Source organism: Ornithorhynchus anatinus, chromosome 3 (assembly GCF_004115215.2).
Source record: "Ornithorhynchus anatinus isolate Pmale09 chromosome 3, mOrnAna1.pri.v4, whole genome shotgun sequence".
Lineage (NCBI taxonomy): Eukaryota > Metazoa > Chordata > Mammalia > Monotremata > Ornithorhynchidae > Ornithorhynchus > Ornithorhynchus anatinus.
In genome coordinates, this window is record NC_041730.1 from 123,024,483 (window position 1) to 123,046,451 (window position 21,969).

At 43.6% G+C, this 21,969-nt stretch overlaps 1 protein-coding gene across 1 annotated transcript in view; it reads left to right on the forward strand.

The window, feature by feature from the left end:
* Positions 1-21,969, forward strand: part of HPSE2 (heparanase 2 (inactive)) — a 563,007-nt gene that overhangs the window by 51,395 nt on the left and 489,643 nt on the right. Inside the window, exon 3 of the mRNA XM_029059340.2 lies at positions 4,892-5,053. Coding sequence (XP_028915173.2) covers positions 4,892-5,053 — 162 coding nt within the window. The remainder of the gene's footprint in view (positions 1-4,891; positions 5,054-21,969) is intronic.

Below are 21,969 nucleotides of genomic sequence, written 5' to 3' on the forward strand. Positions count from 1 at the left end.
GCTTAACAAATACAATTATTATTATCTGTAATTATTTATATTAATGTCTTTCTCGCCCCCTAGACTGTAAGCCCATTGTGGGCAGGGATTCTATCTGTTTATTGTTGTATTGTATTGTCCCAAGCACTTAGTACAGTGCTCTGCACATAGTAAGCACTCAATAAATATGACTGAATGAATGAATAATGGAAGAGAGAGAGAAAGAGAAAGAGAGAGATGGAAAGTGAGGAGAGAGAAAGAGAGAGGGAGGGGCAGAGAAATAGAGAGAGGGGGAGGCAGATAGAGAGACCTATCTTGGAGAGCTATTGGGGAAGGGCACCCAAGACATAGGGAGAAAGGCCGATGATGAAAATGGGTTGAATTGGATGTATTTTTCTCAGCTGTGGTGGGGAAGATCAAACTTAAGTCATAACACCTCTATTTCTTCTGTATGGAAACCAAGACTCTCCAGCCTTATTGTCCCTCGGTTCCCCTGACCTCCCTATCTTTTCTTAGATTTTGCTTTTTCTTCCCACCATTCTCTAATGTACATTTGAGGTAGTCCTCTCTCCTTGCAAGTAAGGTGTCCTTCTTTCATCATCATAATCATCATCAATGGTATTTATTGAGGGCTTACTCTTTGCAGAGCTGTGTACTAAATGCTTAGGAGAGTATAATACCACAGAGTTTTTTATGGTGTTTGTTAAACACTTACTATGCGTCGAACACTGTTCTAAACACTGGGGTAGGTCAATTAGTTCAGACACAATCCTTATCCCACATGGGGCTCACAGGTTAAGTAGGAGGAAGAACAGGTATTGAATCCCCATTTTACAGTTGAGGAAACTGAGGCACTGAAAAGCCAAATGACTTGCCCAAGGTCAGAAGGAAAGCAATTAGCAGAGCCCGGACTAGAACCCAGCTCATCTGACTCCAAGGCCTGCACTCTTTCCACTAGGCCACTCTGCCATGTATGAGTTGGTAGATAATAATAATAATAATGGTATTTGTTAAGCACCTACTATGTGGCTAATACTGTTCTAAGCACTGGGTTAATTAGATACATTCCCTGTGCACAGCGAGTTTACAGTCTAGATGTCTTCTTTCCTGGGATGTGATTCCCCTGACCTTCTAAGGTAGTGGATTGTACCAGGAATGCCAGAGATCCTCAGATGACCCTAATGCTGGGCTCAGTGCAGGAGATGCCTTATTGCTACCTTCAAAATAAGCACCTTGAGCCATCAGAGATAAAGAGCTGTGTGCTTAGCGGAGGCTGATTCCGCAGCCCCACGTCTACAATCATTCTTGGGACAGATCTTGTTTCTCTCCGGGGAGCCGGTCACCTCGTCACCGTCCCTTGGTCTCGCCTATCCCACCGTCGACCCCTGGGTCACGTCCTCCCGCGGTCCTGGAACGCCCTCCCTCCTCACCTCCGCCAAACTGATTCTCTTTCCCTCTTCAAAACCCTACTTAAAACTCACCTCCTCCAGAGGTGAGACTGAGCTCCTCTTCTCCCTCTACTCCCTCTGCCATCCCCCCTTTACCTCTCCGCAGCTAAACCCTCTTTTTCCCCTTTTCCCTCTGCTCCTCCACCTCTCCCTTCCCATCCCCACAGCACTGTACTCGTCTGCTCAACTGTATATATTTTCTTTACCCTATTAATTTTGTTAATGAATTGTACATCACCTCGATTCTATTTAGTTGCCATTATTTTTACGAGATGTTCTTCCCCTTGACTCTATTTATTGCCATTGTTCTTGTCTGTCCGTCTCCCCCGATTAGACTGTAAGCCCATCAAACGGCAGGGACTGTCTCTATCTGTTGCCGACTTGTTCATCCCAAGCGCTTAGTACAGTGCTCTGCACATAGTAAGCGCTCAATAAATACTACTGAGTGAATGAAGTGCTCTGACATGGGGTACCCATCAGCTTCTTTCTAAAACTTTCCAGAACTGCTTCTCTCTCCTTAGTCTGTTGGCTCAGGAGGAAATTGGTGCTGATAAAACACCTTTTGGAGAAAGTTTAGCAGTAGGTAAGGTTATTGAAAGAGGCCTTTGTTCTGCCTCCTCTTGGTCCAGGCAAAGTCTCCAAGCTTGTCAGGGGCAGGGAACATGTCTGCCAGCTCTGTTACATTGCACTCTCCCAAGTGCTTAGTACAGTGCTCTGCACACAGTAAGCACTCAATAAATATGACTGATTCACTAAATTATTGGTTTCTCTTGAAAGGTTAAACATCAGTGTCATTAAATTTCTTAGCAGTAAACTTCAGTGATCCCATCCATTCCCATCTTCTATAGTTCAGGACCTTTGATTTTTGTGACAGTGATCCTTGCCAGAGTAAACTTTAAGCTCACATGTTTCCCAGTGAGGCCCAGACTCCTATGCTAATTTTTTATTTTTAGTGAGTCCCCAAACTTAGGGACAGGCATTGCTATTTACCAAGAGCTAACCAGGATGACTTACTGCCTTGGATAAGATGGAAGAAAAATGTGCAATGACGCAACTACTTCAAGTAGCTAATTTTACTAGATTAGGCATACTTTACAGTCAGAAGAGGGTTGTCCTCAGTGACTAGGTAGGAAGAATGGATTCCTTCTTGGTGGACATACCTTTGAGTAATGACCTTCTAAAGAACCCTTCTCGGTATTGCCTTATATTACATGGCTGATGGCTGCTCATGAATATATATGGGCTTATTCCCCTCATAAAAGTTTCTTTAGCATGTTTATAAAGATCAAATTATGCCACAGAACTGATTGCTTTTTCTGATGGAATTACAACAATTGCAGAGGAAGGAAATGAAGTAATGAAGTAATGAAGGAAATGAAGTAGATATATCTTGATTTCTGCAGAGCATTTGACAAGGAATCTCATAGAATCTCACTTGAAAATAGAATTCAAGTTGCTTTTAATATGAGCATTGACACATAGATTGAAGAGGGGCTAAAGGATCCATAATGAAGGACAGTAATGGGTTCTCCAAAGACAGGCCCCTTAGAGATATTTAAGTAGATGATGAATGGTGGTGAATTAGAAAGTCACAGGAATTGTCTCTTGTAGATGTTAGTGTTAAATCCAGTTGCTTTTAATGTCCTTGCAAACAACCCCAAGTGGGTGCACACGCTGTCTGCTTCTAGCACAGTTCAGAATTGGAGGCTTGGAGCATCAAGTTGGCAATGTTGGATGTTAGACCAGTGATGGGTGACTGGGAGGTCAATGGTGGGACCCCGTTGGAGGATGGGAGAAAAGGAATGCCGAGGAATCTGACTTGGGTGTTGGGATCACCCATGATCAGGTTAGGGAACTGGGAGGAGAAAGGGAGACTACCAGCATAGTTTGAAAATCATTTGGGAAGGAGGTACAGCCAGAGCATTAGTAGGTGGCAGTGATCATGAGTTGCAGGTGTGAGAGTCAAAGGTGGAGAAGGTGGAGTAAGAATCAGATGAAACACCTGGGCTTGTCTAGGGGGAATGAGAAGGAGGCAAACTTCACCTCTTAGCTCATTAGGCTGGGGGTAATGAAGGCAGCAGGATAGGAGCAGTATTTCAGTGGTGATGAGGAACTTTTGGGATCAGGTGAGAAGTAGGTTGATTAAAACGGCAACTCTTGGGGGGGACTCCTGGAGGTTGGTGAGAGACACTGAGAAGCAGGTCAAGTTGGGAGAAACACCGAGGTGGACTGCACTGAGCTATGGTAGGTGAGATTCATGTGGAAATAGGATTGTTGGCTAGAGGTAGGTCTGGAAACTTCTCCATTGTTGTCTTGGGGGCGCTGGGAGGTGGTGAGGAGAGAAGTGGAGAGGTGGAATGGGAGGTTTGGCTGGATCAAGTGAAAAAGCATTCATTTTTTCTGCTCCTTGCCTCACAGAGCCACAGAGTCCAGGCAGAGGATCCTTGACAAGGGAATAGTTGAGGGAGGATGGTCCATGAGGTGGATTGTGAGTATCTAGTGGGAAAAATTGTTTGTAGCCACTTTGGTCCTGGCAGAGAAAACAAGTGAGGCTTTCAAGGTTGCTGAATCACTTTTATTGCCCCAGTTCACTTGACAACACTAACTTGGGGAACAAAAGATTCCTTTTTAGGATGGATGTTTCTACAGGCGGGGGATTATTACTACACACTTCCACATTGTACATCTGCTTTGAGTGAAATTAAACCAAAGCATAAAAAGCAGCCGACCACTAATGGGAAAATAATTGTGGAAGAGGCAGATTTGCAAAGTGACTCCAGCCCTCCTCTTGCTCTCATCAGTGATCAACAAAATACCTCTGTGAGGAAGACTGATTACTGAACTGGGATGGGGGAATCTCGTGGCTCTTTACTGTGTGCCTCAGTGGCACTGAGGTATTTTGTGGCATTGAGGCACACGGTAAAGAGCCACGAAATGCCCTAAACACCAACCAAGGAGATAGCAGACTTGTGCCAAGCCAAGTGGATGGGTTAGGTAAGGGATTTGTCAGGGGGTTTCAGTATTGGATGAGATGTTGTAGCCCTCCACAGCCCCAACTCCCAGAAGCTTGGAGGCATGAAGTCAGGGGTGTAAGTGTTTAAGAGCAGGTATTCCACAGAGAAAGGGAAGGGGTGAGACCCAACAGCAGCAAGGTCATCACCATCAGTGATATTTATAGAGTTCTTACTGTGTGCCTAGCACTGTACTAATCGCTTGGGAGAGTACAGTACAGCAGTATTGGTAGAGACATTCCCTGCCCACAGTGAGCGTGCAATCTAGAGGACAAAGGAATAAACTGGAAATGAGAAGAGAATCCTGAAGGAGAAGATGGGGCTGGTACCCCCTTAAAACTCAAATTCGTGACCCTCACCTTAATGACGGTTTTGACTCCAATGCTTTTGACCATTTTAGGTAGAACTCCGACTTAGCTTTTACTGTCTCCTTTCTTTCTTTCTTCCTTGTAGATATTGTCCGAAGTGACATCGCCCTGGATAAGCAAAAAGGCTGCAAGATTGCTCAACATCCGGATGTGATGCTGGAACTGCAGAGGGAGAAAGCAGCTCAGATGCACCTGGTTCTCTTAAAGGAACAGTTCTCCAATACATACAGTAACCTCATATTAACAGGTAAGGCTGACACTCCAAAGCAGCACTGGAGTGGACACTTTAACATGACAGAAGGAAACATAGGTGGGGAAGCCAGAGTGGCATCCAGTTAGTTGAGCATAAACTCACCTTCACTAGATACATCCCAATTATTTATTTATTTTTTAAAGTAACTGTAGCTTTCCTGACCCAATACTTCATGTAGTTTGCATAGTATTTTTCCTTTTTTTGCTTGAGATTTTGAAGGATATAGCATGTTTCAAAAGTCAGAATTAATGAGAACCTAAAGGAAACAGAAGGCTTGTAAAAATATAACTTGCGATGTGTGCCAGTGGATTTGAGAGAATTACTAAATTTGGTGTCCTTCAAGCTGCAGCTGATTTCCCTCCCTCCACCCCCCTTCTGAGTATGTCCTTTCTATGAACCCAGTAAATATAAAGATGAAATGTAAAAGAGATAATGGCCCCCAGACAAAACCCACACTCTTTCATTCCTCGTGGAGTTTGAATGATCTGAGTAAGACAGACTCTGCTCTTACAGTCTTGCTCTAAAGGCATATGTGCATGAGTTGGAGCTTCTGGGAAAGGGGATGGCAGGTAGAACGAGAAGCACCTTTTTGGGGGGCTGCCTACAAATGTTGCTAGTAGCAACGGGAACCATTCTGACGTGATTGAGTGTGTTGTAACAGCTGAATTCAGCGTGAGAATTTTCAGCTAATCACTAAGGATTTTAGATCGAATCAAGGGCAGCAACAGAAAAGTCACCCAGTTTACTCAAGGGAGTGGGGAAAAGGCCTGTTTTATATTGGTCCAAGACAAAAAAAAAAAAAGCCCCTTAAAATCCTAGAATGTGCCTATCTCTTGTTTATAGATATTTTATAAAAGAAGATGGAATGTCTTTCAGGCAGTGAACAGCTCACGTTTTTACACCCCCAAGCCAAAGTGGGAAAGTTTTAGCTTTCATTACAGGCTTTCTGGCTTTCCTCCAGGAATTTCTGAGCAGTCAACAGATCGTTTTGATTTTTTGAAAGCCTGAAACCCATCCTCACCTTTCAAAGTCAACCTGAGACAAAAGCTTGCAGAGTCATCTGCTGGTTTTGACCATGTTTTTGGTGAAGACTGAGTAGGGCAGGCAGGAATCTAAGGATCATTTTTGCTGTCTGAAGGAGCTTTAAGGATTAAGGGCCCAAGGATGGTGTGTTTAGCTTTCTGTTATTTTTAATGATTTTGGTGGGGGATTCTTTGAAACGTGAAGTTGTGTATGGCTGTAGGTGGGAGGGCATACAAGATGATGCTGAATTTCCCCATGCTCCTCCACTCTTTCTAATTGGTGGGGAAAGTCTCATTCAGTTTCCTCCTTCCCCATGCCAATTTTCACTCTTTGGGTGTTAGACCCCAGAGTCCCTCATCAAAACATGGGGGAAGTTAACCCTTGTCCTAAGCCCAGGATCCATGAATGTAGTTGAAAGGCGGAATTTCTTTGAAAACAAAAGCATGAAAAACTGAATTCAATGGAGTCGTTTCTAATTCTAAGTAACCTAATCCTCTTGGATGTTTATTCTCAGTTCAAACTGTTGAAATCAACATTGTCAACTTTTACCCTGACAACTTGCTTACTTTCCACTAAACAAACTTCCCCCAAAGAAGAGCTCTTCTCTGGTTGTGCTTCTACCAGGCCTGCTTCAAAGAGACCTCAGACATTTTTCACATTTTTCATCGAAGTGGCTGTGCAAAGGTGGTACCTTGTTTCACCTTTTGGTGCTTCCCAGTTGGTTCATGCGAGAGATCTGAAGGCTGTGGTTTCAGGTGTTGAGAAGCAACAGAGTCATTTCAGTTTAGCACCAGTGGTGAAGCAATTTTAATGTCCTTTAACTAGGTCTTTGATTTTGAGCAGTGTGGTTTTCTAATTGTTATGAAGTTTAATCCTTGATTTCTTATATAAATCTTGAGAACATGGTCTCCAGACAGCTAAACATAATATTTAAACACAACTAAACTCACTTTTGTAAATATTTCCCTTTACGGTGATGGATGAGTGTTGGTAAGGGCGGTCGTGAGGGTTGGCGGGGAGGGGAGTGGGTATATTTGAAGGGGTAGAGACCTCTAAGATAAAGGGATTTTTTCAAGCTTTCCACTCTAAGTACCTACAGTGGGACCTCTGGTTGTGGACACTCTATCGATTGGTCCCTGTGGTCCAAGGTTCACATTATCTGCAAGGGAAGGATTTATTCATTCCTTTAGTCTTATTTGTTGAGCGCTTACTGTGTGCAGAGCACTGTACTAAGCCTTTGGGAAGTACAATTCAGCAACAAATAGAGACAATCCCTGCCCACAATGGGTTCACAGTCTAGAAGAAGGGAGACAAACATCAAAATAAGTTAACAGGCATCAGTAGCATCATTACACATGAATATAATTATATATATATATATATAAATATCATTAAAATAGAATTATAATTAAATATGTACATATATACATCAGTTCTGTGGGGTGGGGAGGGAGGATAGAGCAAAGGAAGGAGGTCACTGCAATGGGGAGGGGAGGGAAGCAGAGGAGAAGAGAGCTTAGTCTGGGAAGGCCTCTTGGAGGAGGTGCGTTTTCAGTAGGGCTTTGAAAGGGGGAAGTCTGCTAGTTTGACAGATTTGAAGAGGGAGGGCATTCCAGGCCAGAGGTAGGACATGGGTCAGGGATCGATAGGACAGGTTAGAACGAGGCACAGTGGGAAGTTAGTACCAGAGGAGCAGAGTGTGAGGGCTGGGATGAAGGAGAGAAGGGAGGTGAGGTAAGGGCAAGGTGATGGAGAGCTTTGAAGTCAATAATGAAGAGTTTTTGCTTATGTAGCTGAGGCCTGAGTAGGTCATGATAACCCCATATGGGACAGGGACTGTGTCCAACCTGAGTATCTTGTATCTACCTCTGTACTTAATACAATGTCTGGGCATAGTAAGCACTCAACAGATGCCATTTAAAAAAAATCCCAAAACAACAAATTCTAACCCATGGAAGAGGTCTCGTCTATGCATTTTTTCTTAGAGATCGTTAGCAATTCAGATGCACCTTGAAGTCATCGTAGACCTCAGATTATCCTTCAAGCCTTCATGTAAGAGCCCTTTACATATGTCATTCAGTGAAGCTATTCCAGCAGCCCAAAAGTTCTAATCCTTATTTACCAATTGAGGAAATTGAAGCACACAAAGCTACAGGGTGGTAGGGGGTGGCACCCTACAGAGAACACAGTAATGAGGTTAAAAAGATGACATATAAAAAGGATAAAAAGAGGTAGAGCCATACTGAGCCTCTTCCAAACACCTAGTACAGTGCTCTGCATATAGTAAGCACTCAGTGAATACCACTGATGATGATGTGCCCTGATTGACTCGTCTAAAGCCTGGGAAATCTCCATGAAGGAGAGAGGGCTGAAGCCTCCTTTCAGTAGTTGCTCAATGCAAATGGTGTTAACAGTGGCCTGGGAACTGGCCCAGAGCCAGCAGTATCATCTTCAGTGGGCAAGGACACACATGGACAATCAGTGTAAGCCAAGTCAAGTTTTGGGAAACAGACTTTTCTGACATCATTGATCAGAAGATGTCATGGAGTGCCTTGGTTCAAGATGTCAGAGTGAAAACTGAATATAAACCAGTGGAGGAATTAACAAACACGTTGGGTCACAACAAGGAAACCATCTTTATCCATGATTTGTGATTGTTGCCCAAGTGTTGATTTTCAGTTATCATGTGTATCCTTTCTTCTGAAAAAAAAGGATGACATCCAATTTGCCTGAAGATAAGCTTTGATTTGTAGAGATTTCCCGTAGATGAACAACCAGTGGGCATTGTTACTATAATGATAATAGTAATAATAATGATAAACCAATTGGTATTTATATGCTTACTCTGTGCCAAGCACTGTACTAACTGTTGAGATATATACAGATAATCAGGTTGGACACAGTATCTATCACTCATGGGGTTCACAGTTCAAGTAGGAAGGGGAACAGGTACTTACTTCCCATTTTACAGATGAAGAAATTGAGGCACAGAGAAGGGAAGTGATTTTTCCAAGGTCACAACAGGAAAGGTGCAGAGCCAGAGTTAAAACCTTACCTTGAGAAGGACCCCAAGCCACACAAGAATCTCTTTTTAATCCAGCAAGAACTGATGTTACCTACTGGACAGCCAACAGAAATCGAATCATTGGTTGATAGAGGATGTGTTACCAGTATCATCATTTCACTTGATTCTGCCATAAAACAGGTTTTCACTACACGTTTTAGTGAGGATGAGATTAGGGACTCTGACCTAGTGAAAAGAACAAGGGACTCAGGGTCCAAGAGCGAGATTATCATTCCAGCTCTGCCGCTTGCCTGCTGTGTGACCTTAGGTGAGTTACCTGATTTCTGAACTTCAGTGTCCTCATCTATAAAATGGGAATAGAATACCTGTTCATCCTCCTTCCTAGACTATTTCATGTGAGACAGAGACTGTGTCTGATCTATCACAATTCTATGTACTTGGCACCTACTTAGTGCTCATTAATGCCATCATCATTTTTCAGACAACGTGAGCCTATTTGGGTTTGGCATATGATATATAGAAGACACTAATGTGTGCATGCCTATGTCATTCATTCAATAATATTTATTGAGTGCTTACTATGTGCAGAGCACTGTACTAAGTGCTTGGAATGTACAAATCGGTAACAGAGACAGTCCCTGCCCTTTGACGGGCTTACAGTCTAATCGGGGGAGACAGACAAGAACAATAGCAATAAATAGGATCAAGGGGATGAGCATATCATTAAAACAATAGCAAATAAATAGAATCAAGATGATGTACATCTCAATAACAAAATAAATAGGGTAATGAAAATATATACAGTTGAGCGGATGAGTACAGTGCTGAGGGGATGGGAAAGGAGGGGGGAGGAGCAGAGGGAAGGGGGGGAAAGAGGGCTTAGCTGAAGAGAGGTGAAGGGGGGGTAGAGGGAGCAGAGGGAAAAGGAGAGCTCATTCTGGGAAGGCCTCTTAGAGGAGGTGAGCTTTAAGTAGGGTTTTGAAGAAGGGAAGAGAACTAGTTTGGCAGAGGTGAGGAGGGAGGGTGTTCCAGGACCCTGGGAAGACGTGGCCCAGGGGTCGATGGTGGGATAGGCGAGAACGGGGGACGGTGAGGAGGTGGGCTGCAGAGGAGCGGAGCATGTGGGGAGGGCAGTGGAAAGAGATAAGGGAGGAGAGGTAGGAGGGGGCAAGGTGATGAAGAGCCTTGAAGCCTAGAGTGAGAAGTTTTTGTTTTGTGTGGAGGTTAATAGGCAACCGCTGGAGGCTTTTAAGAAGGTGAGTGACAGGCCCAGAGCGTTTTTGCTGGAAGATGAGCCTGGCAGCGGAGTGAAGAATAGACTGGAGCAGGGAGAGAGAGGAGGAAGGGAGATCAGAGAGAAGGCTGACACAGTAATCTTGCCAGGATATTATGAGAGCCCCTAGCAGTAAGATAGCCGCTTAAGAAAAGGGCGGATCTTGGCGATATTATAAAGGTGAGACCGGCAGGTTTTGGTAACGGATTGGATGTATGGGGTGAATGAGAGAGCCAAGTCAAATATGACATCTATGTCATCTGAGTGGGTGATTACTACAGCACAAGTTTTCCTTAATTTCTTCCCCTATGACAGACTGCCACTCTCCCCACCTTTAAAGCTTTACTAACATCACATAACATAACATGAAGAAGCAATGTGGCTTAGTGGAAAGAGCATGGGCTTGGGAGTCAGAGGTTGTGGGTTCTAATTCCAATTTTGCAACTTAACAGCTGTGTGACTTTGGGTAAGTCACTTAACTTCTCTGTGCCTTAGTTACCTCATCTGGAAAATGGGGATTAATAATAATGTTGGCATTTGTTAAGTGCTTACTATGTGCAGAGCACTGTTCTAAGCACTGGGGTAGACACAAGGGAATCAGGTTGTCCCACGTGGGGCTCACAGTCTTAATCCCCATTTTACGTGTGTTCGGTACACAGTGAGTGCTCAGTGAAAATACAGATTCAAGTGCATAGGCGATGAAGAAGGAGTAGGGGAAAAGGAGGCTTTGTTGGACAAAGCCTCTTGGAAGAAATATGATTTTAAAAAGGCTTTGAAAGTGGGGTGACTGGTCTATCATATTTGAAGGGGAAAGGAGTTCCAGGTCAGAGGGAGGATGTGGGCAAAGTGATGGGGGTGAGATAGATGAGATCAAGGAAAAGTGAATAAGGTTGGTGGTGAAGGAGCCAAACATGCCAGCTGCAGTAGGAATTCAAAAAGATAAGATGGGAGTGGGTGAGCTGATTGATTACTTTTAAAGCCAGTGGTAAGGAGTTTCTGTTTGAGGAGGTGGATGGGAAACCATTGGAGGTTTTGGAGGTGTGGGGAGATGTGAACTGAACATTTATTTTTAAAAATGATTAGGACAGCAGAGTGGAGTAAGGGCTGGAGTGGGGGAAAGACAGAGGCAGGAAGATCAGCAAGGACACAGAGACTGTAGCCCACGTGGGATATAATGAGTGCTTGGATCAGTATAGTTAGCAGTTAGATTGAGAGGAAAGGGTGGATTTTAGCAGTACTGTGAAAGTAAAACCAACAGGATTTGGTGAGATTGAATATGTGGGTTGCAGCAACATGGATGTGTGGTAAAGACCACGGTCCTGGAACTTAAATGATCTGGCTTCTAATTCTGGCTCTGTGAATTGCTTGCTGTTTGATCTTGAGTGAGTCACTCAACTATTTTGAGCCTCAGTTTCCTCATCTGTAAAATGAGGATTCAATATGTGTTCTCCCTCCTATTTACACTATGGAGGATAGGACAAAGACGGTGTCCAATCTGATTAACTTGTATCTACCCCAGTGCTTAGAAGAGTGCTCAACACATAGTAACTGCTTAACAAAAACCACAAAAAAGGAGAGATGAGTTGAGGATAATGCCAAGGTTGTGGGTTTATGAGACAGGTGTATAGTATGTTGTCTAATGTAATGGGAAAGACACACAGAGAGCAGGGCTTGCGTGGGAAAATAAGGAGTTCTGTTTTGGACATGTTTAGTTTGAGATGTTTACAGGGCATCCAAGTAGAGATGTCTTGAAGGCAGAAGGAAATATGAGCCTGCAGAGAAGGGGAGAGGTCAGGGTTGGAGATGTAGATTTGGGAATCATCTTTGTAGAGATGGCAGTTGTAGCTGTGGGAGGGAATGAATTCTCCAAGAGTGTGTGTAGATGGATAATATAGAAGGGCAACCCATAACTGAGCCTTAATAATAATAATAATGTTGGTATTTGTTAAGCGCTTACTATGTGCAGAGCACTGTTCTAAGCGCTGGGGTAGACACAGGGGAATCAGGTTGTCCCACGTGGGGCTCACAGTCTTCATCCCCATTTTACAGATGAGGTAACTGAGGCACAGAAAAGTTAAGTGACTTGCCCATAGTCACACAGCTGACAAGTGGCAGAGCCGGGATTCGAACCCATGACCTCTGACTCCAAAGCCCGGGCTCTTTCCACTGAGCCACGCTGCTTCTTCTGCCTTGAAAGACACCCACAGATAGAAGGTGGGGGGCAGAGGAGGAGCTGTGGAAAGGGATAAAGATGGAACGGCAAGAGATATTGACAGCATCAGGATTTGCTGGATTTTTTTCAATGAGATCAAGAAGGGCTTTTTTGCCTCGTCTTATGCCATCGAGTTGCCTCTGACCCATAGTGACGCCATGGACACATCTCTCCCAGAATGCCCCACCTTGAGTCTATTTATCGTGATTATGTTGTCTTGTTTTTGTCTGACTCCCCCTATTAGACTGTAAGCCCATCATTGGGCAAGGATTGTCTCAATCTGTTGCCCAAGTGTACATTCCAATTGCTTAGTACAGTACTCTGCACATAGTAAGTGTTCAATAAATGTGAATGAATGAATGAACCTCCACCTGCAATCGTTCTGGTACCATATCCATAGAGTTTTCTTGGTAAAAATATGGAAGTGGTTTACCATTGTTTCCTTCCATGCAGTAAACTTGAATCTCTGTCCTCGACTTTTTACCGTGCTGCTGCTGCCCAGCACAGGGGAGTTTTGACTTGTAGCAGATGGCCTTCCACCCACTAGTCACTGGGCAAACTAGGAATGGAATGGATATGCTTCTGCTTGATTCTTCCTCCCATAGTCAGGACTGGTAGAGGACTGGAAACTCTCCTGGTGCAACCCTGAGAGGGGATTGCTTGTTAGTGAAAACAGTGAATCTCAGGGACTATGGAATCTATGGCCTAGTGGGAAGAACCTGGGCTTGGGAGCCGGAGAACCTGGGTTCTAATTCTGATCCATCACTTGCCTGCTATGTGACCTTGGACAAATCACTTAACTTCTCTGTGCATCAATTACCTGATCTGCAAAATTGGGGTGCAATAACCATTCTCTCTCTTACTTAGACGGGGAGACCCATGTGGGACCTGGTTACCTTGTATCTGCCCTAGTGCTTAGTTCAGTGCTTAGTACATACTGCATGCATCAAATACCACAATTATTATCATCAGTAGTAGTAATAAACATATCCAATTAGCATAGATTGACAGCACCTAGCTCCCCACTGCATGTTGAGGCAGCACTTTTTAAAGACCTTTCTGTTTGCATTTGAGGACTGCAGTCTCTTTGTTCCTGATAATTGAGCACCAGGTGTCAGTAGAATCCTAAAATGGCTTCTACAAGTTAACTGGGAGGAAGAATCCCTCCCCCCGGGGGGATGGGTTCAAAGAATTTGCATTTAAAGGTATTTCCATGTTAGGGTAAGGAGGGACAGGTCCCCACATAGAATCTTTTGCACTGCTCTAGAGAACAGCAAGGTAGACATGGTCGCTCTCCCAATGATTCAGTTATTATGCAGGGGCAATCTCTTAGCAGGAACTACAAGAACCAAAATCATTAGCATGAAATCTTTATTTTATGTTGTTGTTAGGATAAAGTTTCACTCTGGGAGAGGTCATATTGCAGAAGGAGAAAACAAACCCGTTTCCTTCCTATTATTTCTGAAACAAACATAATTGCCATCTCTGGTGCTCTATGCCTTAGCAGGAGATGGGAAATGCCCTTCATTAAAGTTTCTTTTTCTGTGCTGCTATCCAGTCATTCCGAATCTATGAAGGTTCCAGCTTTAAACCGTCACAACCACGAGCTACCTGCTCTCTTAAAGAGCTCTTTAAGGGTCCTCCCTCTGCTCTACTTCTTCCCCTCCCCACAGCACTTGTGTATATTTGCATGTATTATTTATTACTCTAGTTTATTAATGATGTGTATATATCTCTGATTCTATTGTCTATTTTGATGGTCTTGATGCCTGTCGTTTTGTTTTGCTGTCACCCCCTTTTAGACTGTGATCCCATTGTTGGGCAGGGATTGTCTCTATCTGTTGCCAAATTATACATTCCAAGCTCTTAGTAGAGTGGTCTGCACACAGTAAGCGCTCAGTAAATACGATTGAATGAATGAAAGAACGACAGGCAGTTTTTGGGCTAACTTGATTCCAGGATGTCACACTGTCTTGGTTGAATGGATTTGTTGTCTTGTCAGAGAGGCAGTCTGAACCCAAAGGGAGGAGACAGGAGGAGTCCACGGGACAGAAAGACAGAGTACTTTCAATTTCTATAGCCCTTCTTTCCCTCCAATTTCCCCAGTTACCCTCCCTTTCTTCTTGGTTCTAACTATTCTCTTTGAGAAAGCACTTAGTGTCCATTCAGATCTTCCTATGAACTGCAAACTGGGGCACGCATGTGACAAAAGAACAAATAAATTGGGGTCTCAGATCCATGACATTACCAATTTTAGAGTTGGATCTCTACATACTGTGGGAAATAATCAGTATTTTTATCCTTTCCTTTTCCTTGCAGTTAAACAGGCTACTGATCTGTGATGTGTATAAATATGTCTGTGATGAGGCTGTGATTTCCATAATAGAGAATCCAGTGTGTAACCGTGTGAGGTCCTCACCTACCTCACTATTCCTTCTTGCTAGTCCCAGGCAATCACAAATTCTTGCATAGTCAATCTTATATGTTGTGATACTCCTGTCCCCCCCCCCCCCAACACACACACACACACATACACACACACACACACTCCTTCACTCCTTGCTCCATTGGAAACTCCCCATATATCCTTCCTTCGGCCATTCCACTCTTGTTCTTCATGAGGTGTAAGATGGGATCAGGGCCAACTAATGGCCTGAAACTGAAGAAGATGCTGCTGTCATAAATCTATCTCCCTCTGATGCTGAGAGGCAGCATGGCCTAGTGAAAAGACCAAGGGCCTGGGTGTCAGAGGACCTGGATACTAATCCTGGCTCCACAAATGTCTGCTGTGTGATCTTGGGCAAGTCACTTAACTTTCCTGGGCCTCAATTACCTCATCTGTAATGGGGATTAAGACTGTGAGCTCCGTGTGGGTCATGGACTGTTCTCAACCTGATTAATTTATATCTACCCCACCACTTAGTACAGAGTCTGGCCCATAGTAAGCAATTAACAAACAGAAAAGAAGAAAGGAAGACTGAACCAAGGGTAATAGAGCCTAGTCTTTCCAAGCAGTCTCCTATAGCCTTGAGGACCTCCCAGGTGTGACCTGAGAACTTTAGGTGCCACCAAGTTTCCTTTATTTTAGAAATCAAAGTAGGTGGTGCTCTGAAATTGGCCACTGCAATCCCGAGCTCCTCACCCAGATATCTGAGGAGTGGAGCTTAGGGGTGTGGGCTGACCATCGGCTCCTCAGGTCTGCCCCTGACCAAAAAAAAAATTGGGAAGCACTTGTAATACTGCAGGCCCAAAGTTCCTCTTTCAGGAATATATATAAGGAGTATATAATCTAGTGGGCTTAGCCAGTGGCCATTCATTCTTATAAACTTCCCTTTTCTTCTCAGTCAGAATGAAGGATAGTTTTAAAAAGCAGCTGGGGTCTGGTCTTGAAAATTCAGGCTGCTTCTGAGGCAGGAGTGGGAGCCCCAGAGTAGCTGATGTAAGCTTTCCTGGTTCATGTCAAGAGCAGAGCCACCTTGCAGACCTGTTCCAGGCCCTTCTCGGAGCCATTCATACCTTTTCTTCCCCAAGGATCACTCCATCTGGGCTAAGTGGTCTATTTATATCCTGGTATCACTTACTGGTGCGGGTCTCACCCCATTCCCTGTAGACGATGAAAATGAAGCAGGGGGTTAGGGCTGAATTAATTGGTTTTATATTAGATTTAAACTTCCAGTTGTTCTTTTTTTCTCCATATTAGGATACGATATGACTGTTTGTTTCCCTTCTTAGCCTTCTGTTTTTTTTTCTTTAGTTTCAACTGCCAATCAAAGAGGCCTTTCTGCTATAACAAGCCCACACACAGAGAGAATTCAGCAGTGTCGTGTGGTCAGCTGTCACAGATGTGTGCAGCTGTGGAGTCATGCCAGTTTTTATCTCTTTTAATTTTTAGTTGGGTGATAGATATTTTCCCTTTATAATTCTAGGTAGACTCTAGATGCTGGAAATCACTTAATATCAAAGATGAAATAAGTGATTTTGATTATTTTATAATCATTACACAGCTTTGATCTTTTCAGTCATCCGTTTTCCAAAGTCAAATGCTTTGCCTAGGGGAAGTCCAAATTGAATGTTTAAAAGGAGCAGGCTCTCCTATCCAGCAATTATTATTATTATTATTACTATTGTTTTTGTCAAACACTGACGGGAGGGAGGAGGTGGCTTAGTGGACAGAGCATGGGTCTGGGAGTCAGAGGGACCTGAGTTCTAGTTCTGGCTCTGCCACTGTCTGCAGTGTGACCTTGAGCAAGTCCTTTAACTGTGCCTCAGTTACCCGTCTGTAAAATGGTGATTATGACTGAGCTCCATATGGGACATGGACTGTGTCCAACCTGATTGCCTTATATCTACTCCAGCACTTAGAACAGTGCTCGGCACATAGTAAGCACTTAACAAATACGATAACCTCCGCCCCGCTCAACTTTATGTCAAGCACTGTTCTAATCATTTATTCATTCAATTCACTCAATGGTATTTATTAAGTGCTTACTTTGTGCAGAGCACTGTACTAAGTGCTTGGGAAGTACAATTCAGCAACATATAGCTAAGCACTGGGCTAGATACAAGTAAAGAGTGGCTCAGTGGAAACAGCCAGGGCTTGGGAGTCAGAGGTCATGGGTTCGAATTCCAGCTCTGCCACTTGTCAGCTGTGTGACCTTGGGCAAGTCATTTCACTTCTCTGGGCCTCAGTTCCCTCATCTGTAAAATGGGGATGAAGACTCACATGGGACAACCTGATTACCCTGTATCTATCCCAGGGCTTAGAACAGTGCTCTGCATATAGTAAGCGCTTAACAAATACCAACGTTAATCAGTTTGAACACAGTCCCTGAACCAAATGGGAATCACAGTCTAAGTAGTCTGCCTTATTTAGTCTCCAATACGGTCTTTCTGTGGTAGTTTTTTTGCACTGGGAAAGTTTGCCTAAAACAGTGCCCTACACTCAATAAATACTCAAATACCACTGACTGAAGTCACTCATTTTATTGAGGAAAAGACAAGTAGAGGAGCAAGTTTTTGGAAATGGAGATTCTCAGGGCTTTGTTTTCCTTAGTTATCACAATTATCTTTATCTGATGATCCTGTATCTACCCCTGAGCTTAGTACAGTATTTGACCCTTATTAAGTGCTTAAATATAAAATCACCGTCAGTAGCAGCAAACATGGTAGAAGCTTGTGTTCTGGGGTCCTTAGAGTTTTGAACAGTGCTTGGCACACAGTGCTTAATAAATAACGTAATTATTAGTAAACATGGTCCCCATGGTGATAAGGTGGAGAAGCAGCATGGCTTACTGGATACAGCATGGGCCTGGGAATCAGAGGGATTTGGGTTCTAATTCTGGTTCTTCCCCTTGAGTGCTATGTGACCTTGAGCTAGTCACTTAACTTTTCTGTGCCTCAGTTGCCTCATTTCTAAAATGGGGATTTAAGTCTGTGGAGCCCTGGGTGGGACATAGACCGTGTCCAAACGGATTAGCTTGTATCTACGCCGACATGGTGCCTGGCACATAGTAAGTGCTTAACAAGTGCCATTAAAAAAAGAGTGGGAGAACATGCCTCCTCTCTTCCTGGAAAAGAAACCTGGCCTCTCCCTCACCCTTCCTGGGAAGAGGAAACTTGGCTTAGAAAATAGTGGGGCACACCACTGGACCTTATCTAATGGGGCAAACATAAAATTTCCCAATTCAATATCTAGTCTGCATCTAGAGACCGCTGGCACTGGGAAGTTGGCCTTCCTCTAGGACAAGGGAATCAGTTGCCCTGGACAAGGGGTGGGGGCTAAGTTTCATCATAGGTGGCCAGAAGGATGTGGGCTGTCAAGTTAGGAGCTTTGAATTTCCACTCCGCTCCACAGGGAATGGGCTGACAAGACTTCCAACTTCTCTAACTCCTCACTAAGTTTTCAGTAGTATGGTCATTCCTCGTGTGGAGAATTCTGGATTTAAGTCACCTTCTGCTAAGCAGCCTCAATCAGTTAATCAATCAATGGTATTTATTGAATGCTTACTCTGTGCAGAGCACTGTACTAAACATTTGGGAGAGTTCAGTAGAACAGTGGTAGGCACATTGCCTGCCCATGTGCAGTTTACAGTAATCCAGGTAACCAGAAACAAATTAACTGAAGGGTCTCCTTTGCGATAGCAGCGCTTCACTGCTACAATTCCAGTGGGTACTGGGAGATATTTTTTGAGTTCTTACAATGAGCGGGAACAATTTTGCTGGCAAGGCTGTCCCTCTGGGGCATATTTAAGCAGAAATGCCTCCATAATTACTTCCTCTGAGGTGACCAAGCCCTTGGTAAGAACAGCTTCTTCCTTTAGGTCCGAATTTAGAGTTTTCACACAATTTTCCCTCCTTAGCTCCTCATGATTCCTTGGGCTTGCTTGGGAATGTTCCAGCTGCAAACCTTTTAGCATTTGAATCCAATCCTGTTTTATCTCCTCCTTACTCTGAAACATATGGTCTTGCAAACTCAAAAGAGAGTTCATCCATAAAAATACTATGTGTCTGTTCAGAAATCTCTAAATCCAACACCCTTTCCTCAGAATTATAGCAAGTTAGTCCCTTCTTGGTTGCCAATTTGTTTCTTGCTAAAATGTCAAGAATGAGACATAGCGGCCCCTCTTCAGATTAGGCATTCAAAAAGAGAAACAGTGTAGCCTAGTGGAAAGAGCATGGATCTGGGAGACCTGGATTCTAATCCTGGTGCTAGCACTAGTCTTCTATGTGACCTTGGGCAAGCCACTTCACTTCTCTGTGCCTCAGTTACCTCATCTGTAAAATGGGGATTGACTGAGCCTCATGTGGGACAGGAACTGCATCCAATCTAATTAGCTTATATCTACCTTAGTGCTTAGTACAGTGCCTGGAAGATAGTAAGCACTTAACAAATATCATAAAAAGAGGAATAAAAAAATCTGGCATCTGGGCAGAATCAAAAAATAGTTTCTGCCTACTTTAAAGAATGATAAAACCCTGATTTATCTATGCCTCCTAAATAATATTCCTTGTGGTCAGGGAATATGTCTACCAATTCTGTTATATTGTACTTTCCCAAGTGCTTAGTACAGTGCTCTGTGTAGAAGAAGAACTCAATAAGTACAAGACATTGATTAATTTAATCAGAGATACAATGAAAAAGAATGCAAGAACGCAAAAATTCAAAGAAAGATTTAAAACCACAATCATTAACAATCTTATTTATTGAGTGATTACTGTGTGCAGAGCACTGATCTAAGCACTTGGGAGAGTTCAGTAGGACAATATAACAGAGTTGGTAGACACATTCCCTACCCACTACAACCTTATGCACCTGAAATATCACCAGGAAATCTCCAAAATAGATTGTCAACTCCACCTCTTTTCCACCCAGGGAATTAGTGGGTAAGAGTTTACCCCCGTGGGCCCAGCTCTGAAGAGGCTCCTCATTGATCAGTGTCCATTTTGTGAAGCTGCAGATCCTGGTCATCCTCCTTTCTATCAAGGGAACTCAGGAGCTTGGCACAGCCCAAGACCACTCCCTACTGTGGTTGAAAGAGACTGTGAGTCAGCCAGTTTGCCTCCTGGAAAAAGTAGTTTTTCCTTTCCTTCCCTGCAATTCCCTTGCCAACCTTTAAAAGGACAACTGGGGTGATTTGAATGGCCTTCACCCAAGACTGACCTAACACAGCACCACCAACATCTGTACAGATGAGACTGATAGCACAGTTTAGTGGAAAGATCATGGAACAGAGTCAAGAGACCCAGGTTCGAGTCCCCGCTCTTCCATCTTCCGGGTTGCTTGACTTTGGGCAAGTCACTTCATCTCTCTTTGCCTCAGTTTCCTTATCTGTAAAATAGTACTTTAGATTGTGAGCCCCATATAGGACTGGGACTGCGGTCATCTTTGGCCTGGCCAAGGCACAGACAGTAGAAATGGACCTAAGAGATGCCTCAAAGAAAGACACCACAGGACTTGGCAGTTGAGCAAGGGCTGTGGTTCGGGGGTCAGGCCTGGTGAATTATGTCTTTGATAATGGGGAAACTGTGGAGGTTTAGAGGGTTTGGGAATAATAACAATAATGGCATTAAGTGCTTACTAAGCATCAAGCACTGAACTAAGCATTGGAGGAGATATACAATTATTAGGTTCCTCATGGGACAGTCTAAGTTGGAGGGAGAACAGGTTTTTGAATCCCCATTTTGCAAATGTGGGAACTAAGGCACAGAGAAGTTAGGTGACCTACCCAACGTAGCTCACGGGAAAGTGGCAGAGCCAGGATTAGAAACCAGGCCCTCTCTTTCCACTGTCACACTGCTTCCCTAATCTTCCTAGGCTATAATGAGTTCCAGATCACAGAACGAACATTCGGTTGGAAATACCCTCCAAGCAGTAGGAAATAGAGACCCCAGACCAATCAGAAGAGGGTAGGGAGGGTAAGGTTAGGGAGCTAGATTCACAATCATCCGTGTTCTAGTGGTAATTGAAGCCATGAGGGTGAATGATCACTCCAAGGGAGCAGGTGAAGAGGAAGAAAATAGGCCAAGAGTTTGTAGTAGAGCTGAGATTAGAATTTACAACCCCTGAGACACATTACCTCCTACCTCTCTCTGGGGTTTTCTCCTGGTCTTGTGGAGAGTTATTGATGCAGCCGGAATTAGAACTCATGGCCCAAGAGTCATTCTATTAAATGTCTGTAGAATTGGAGCTCTTCTTGCTTCATTTGAGACGCGATCCCATACTGCAAGAGTCTTCTGGCCAGGATATTCTTGTTTCCAGATATTTGTGTAAATGGTCCTTTCTTTAATCTTAATGTAGAGTGATTGTCTACCCCATTAGTGCCATGTTAAATAACTCTCCAGCCTTCCTCCCCATGGTGTTTATATCTTTCAAGTACACAATATATATTCTTGCCATATCTCATTTTACATGTTTTTCAGTTAAATTCTGCTTACCATATTTTACTCTTCTAGTATTTCACCCTAAATCCTTCCCTTCAGTCCTTGAATTAATTTTGTTGCTTTTGTTACTTTCCTCTGAACTTCTTCCAAAGCATAAGCATCATCTTCTGGCAGAAATGGGCACACAATGAATGTAGAATTCCAGGTGTGGTCTCACCAGACTTGGGTGGGAAGGGACTTTCATTTCCCTGCTCTGTGATGCAATGACTCTTTGTACACAGCTCAAAACAACTGCCACATCACTTTATAGTCTCATAGTTAATTTGCTGTGACTCTTAGGTCTCTTCTGGCATTTCTGTTTTCCAGGTTTCTCTCCCAAATGAGTATCTGTATTTCAGATTACTTTTCTTACATGTGTATTTCATTTTGGTCAACTGGAGCTCACTTTGTTCTTTTCTCTCCTGGCCTCTAATTTCCTTGGTCCAGTTGGATGATTT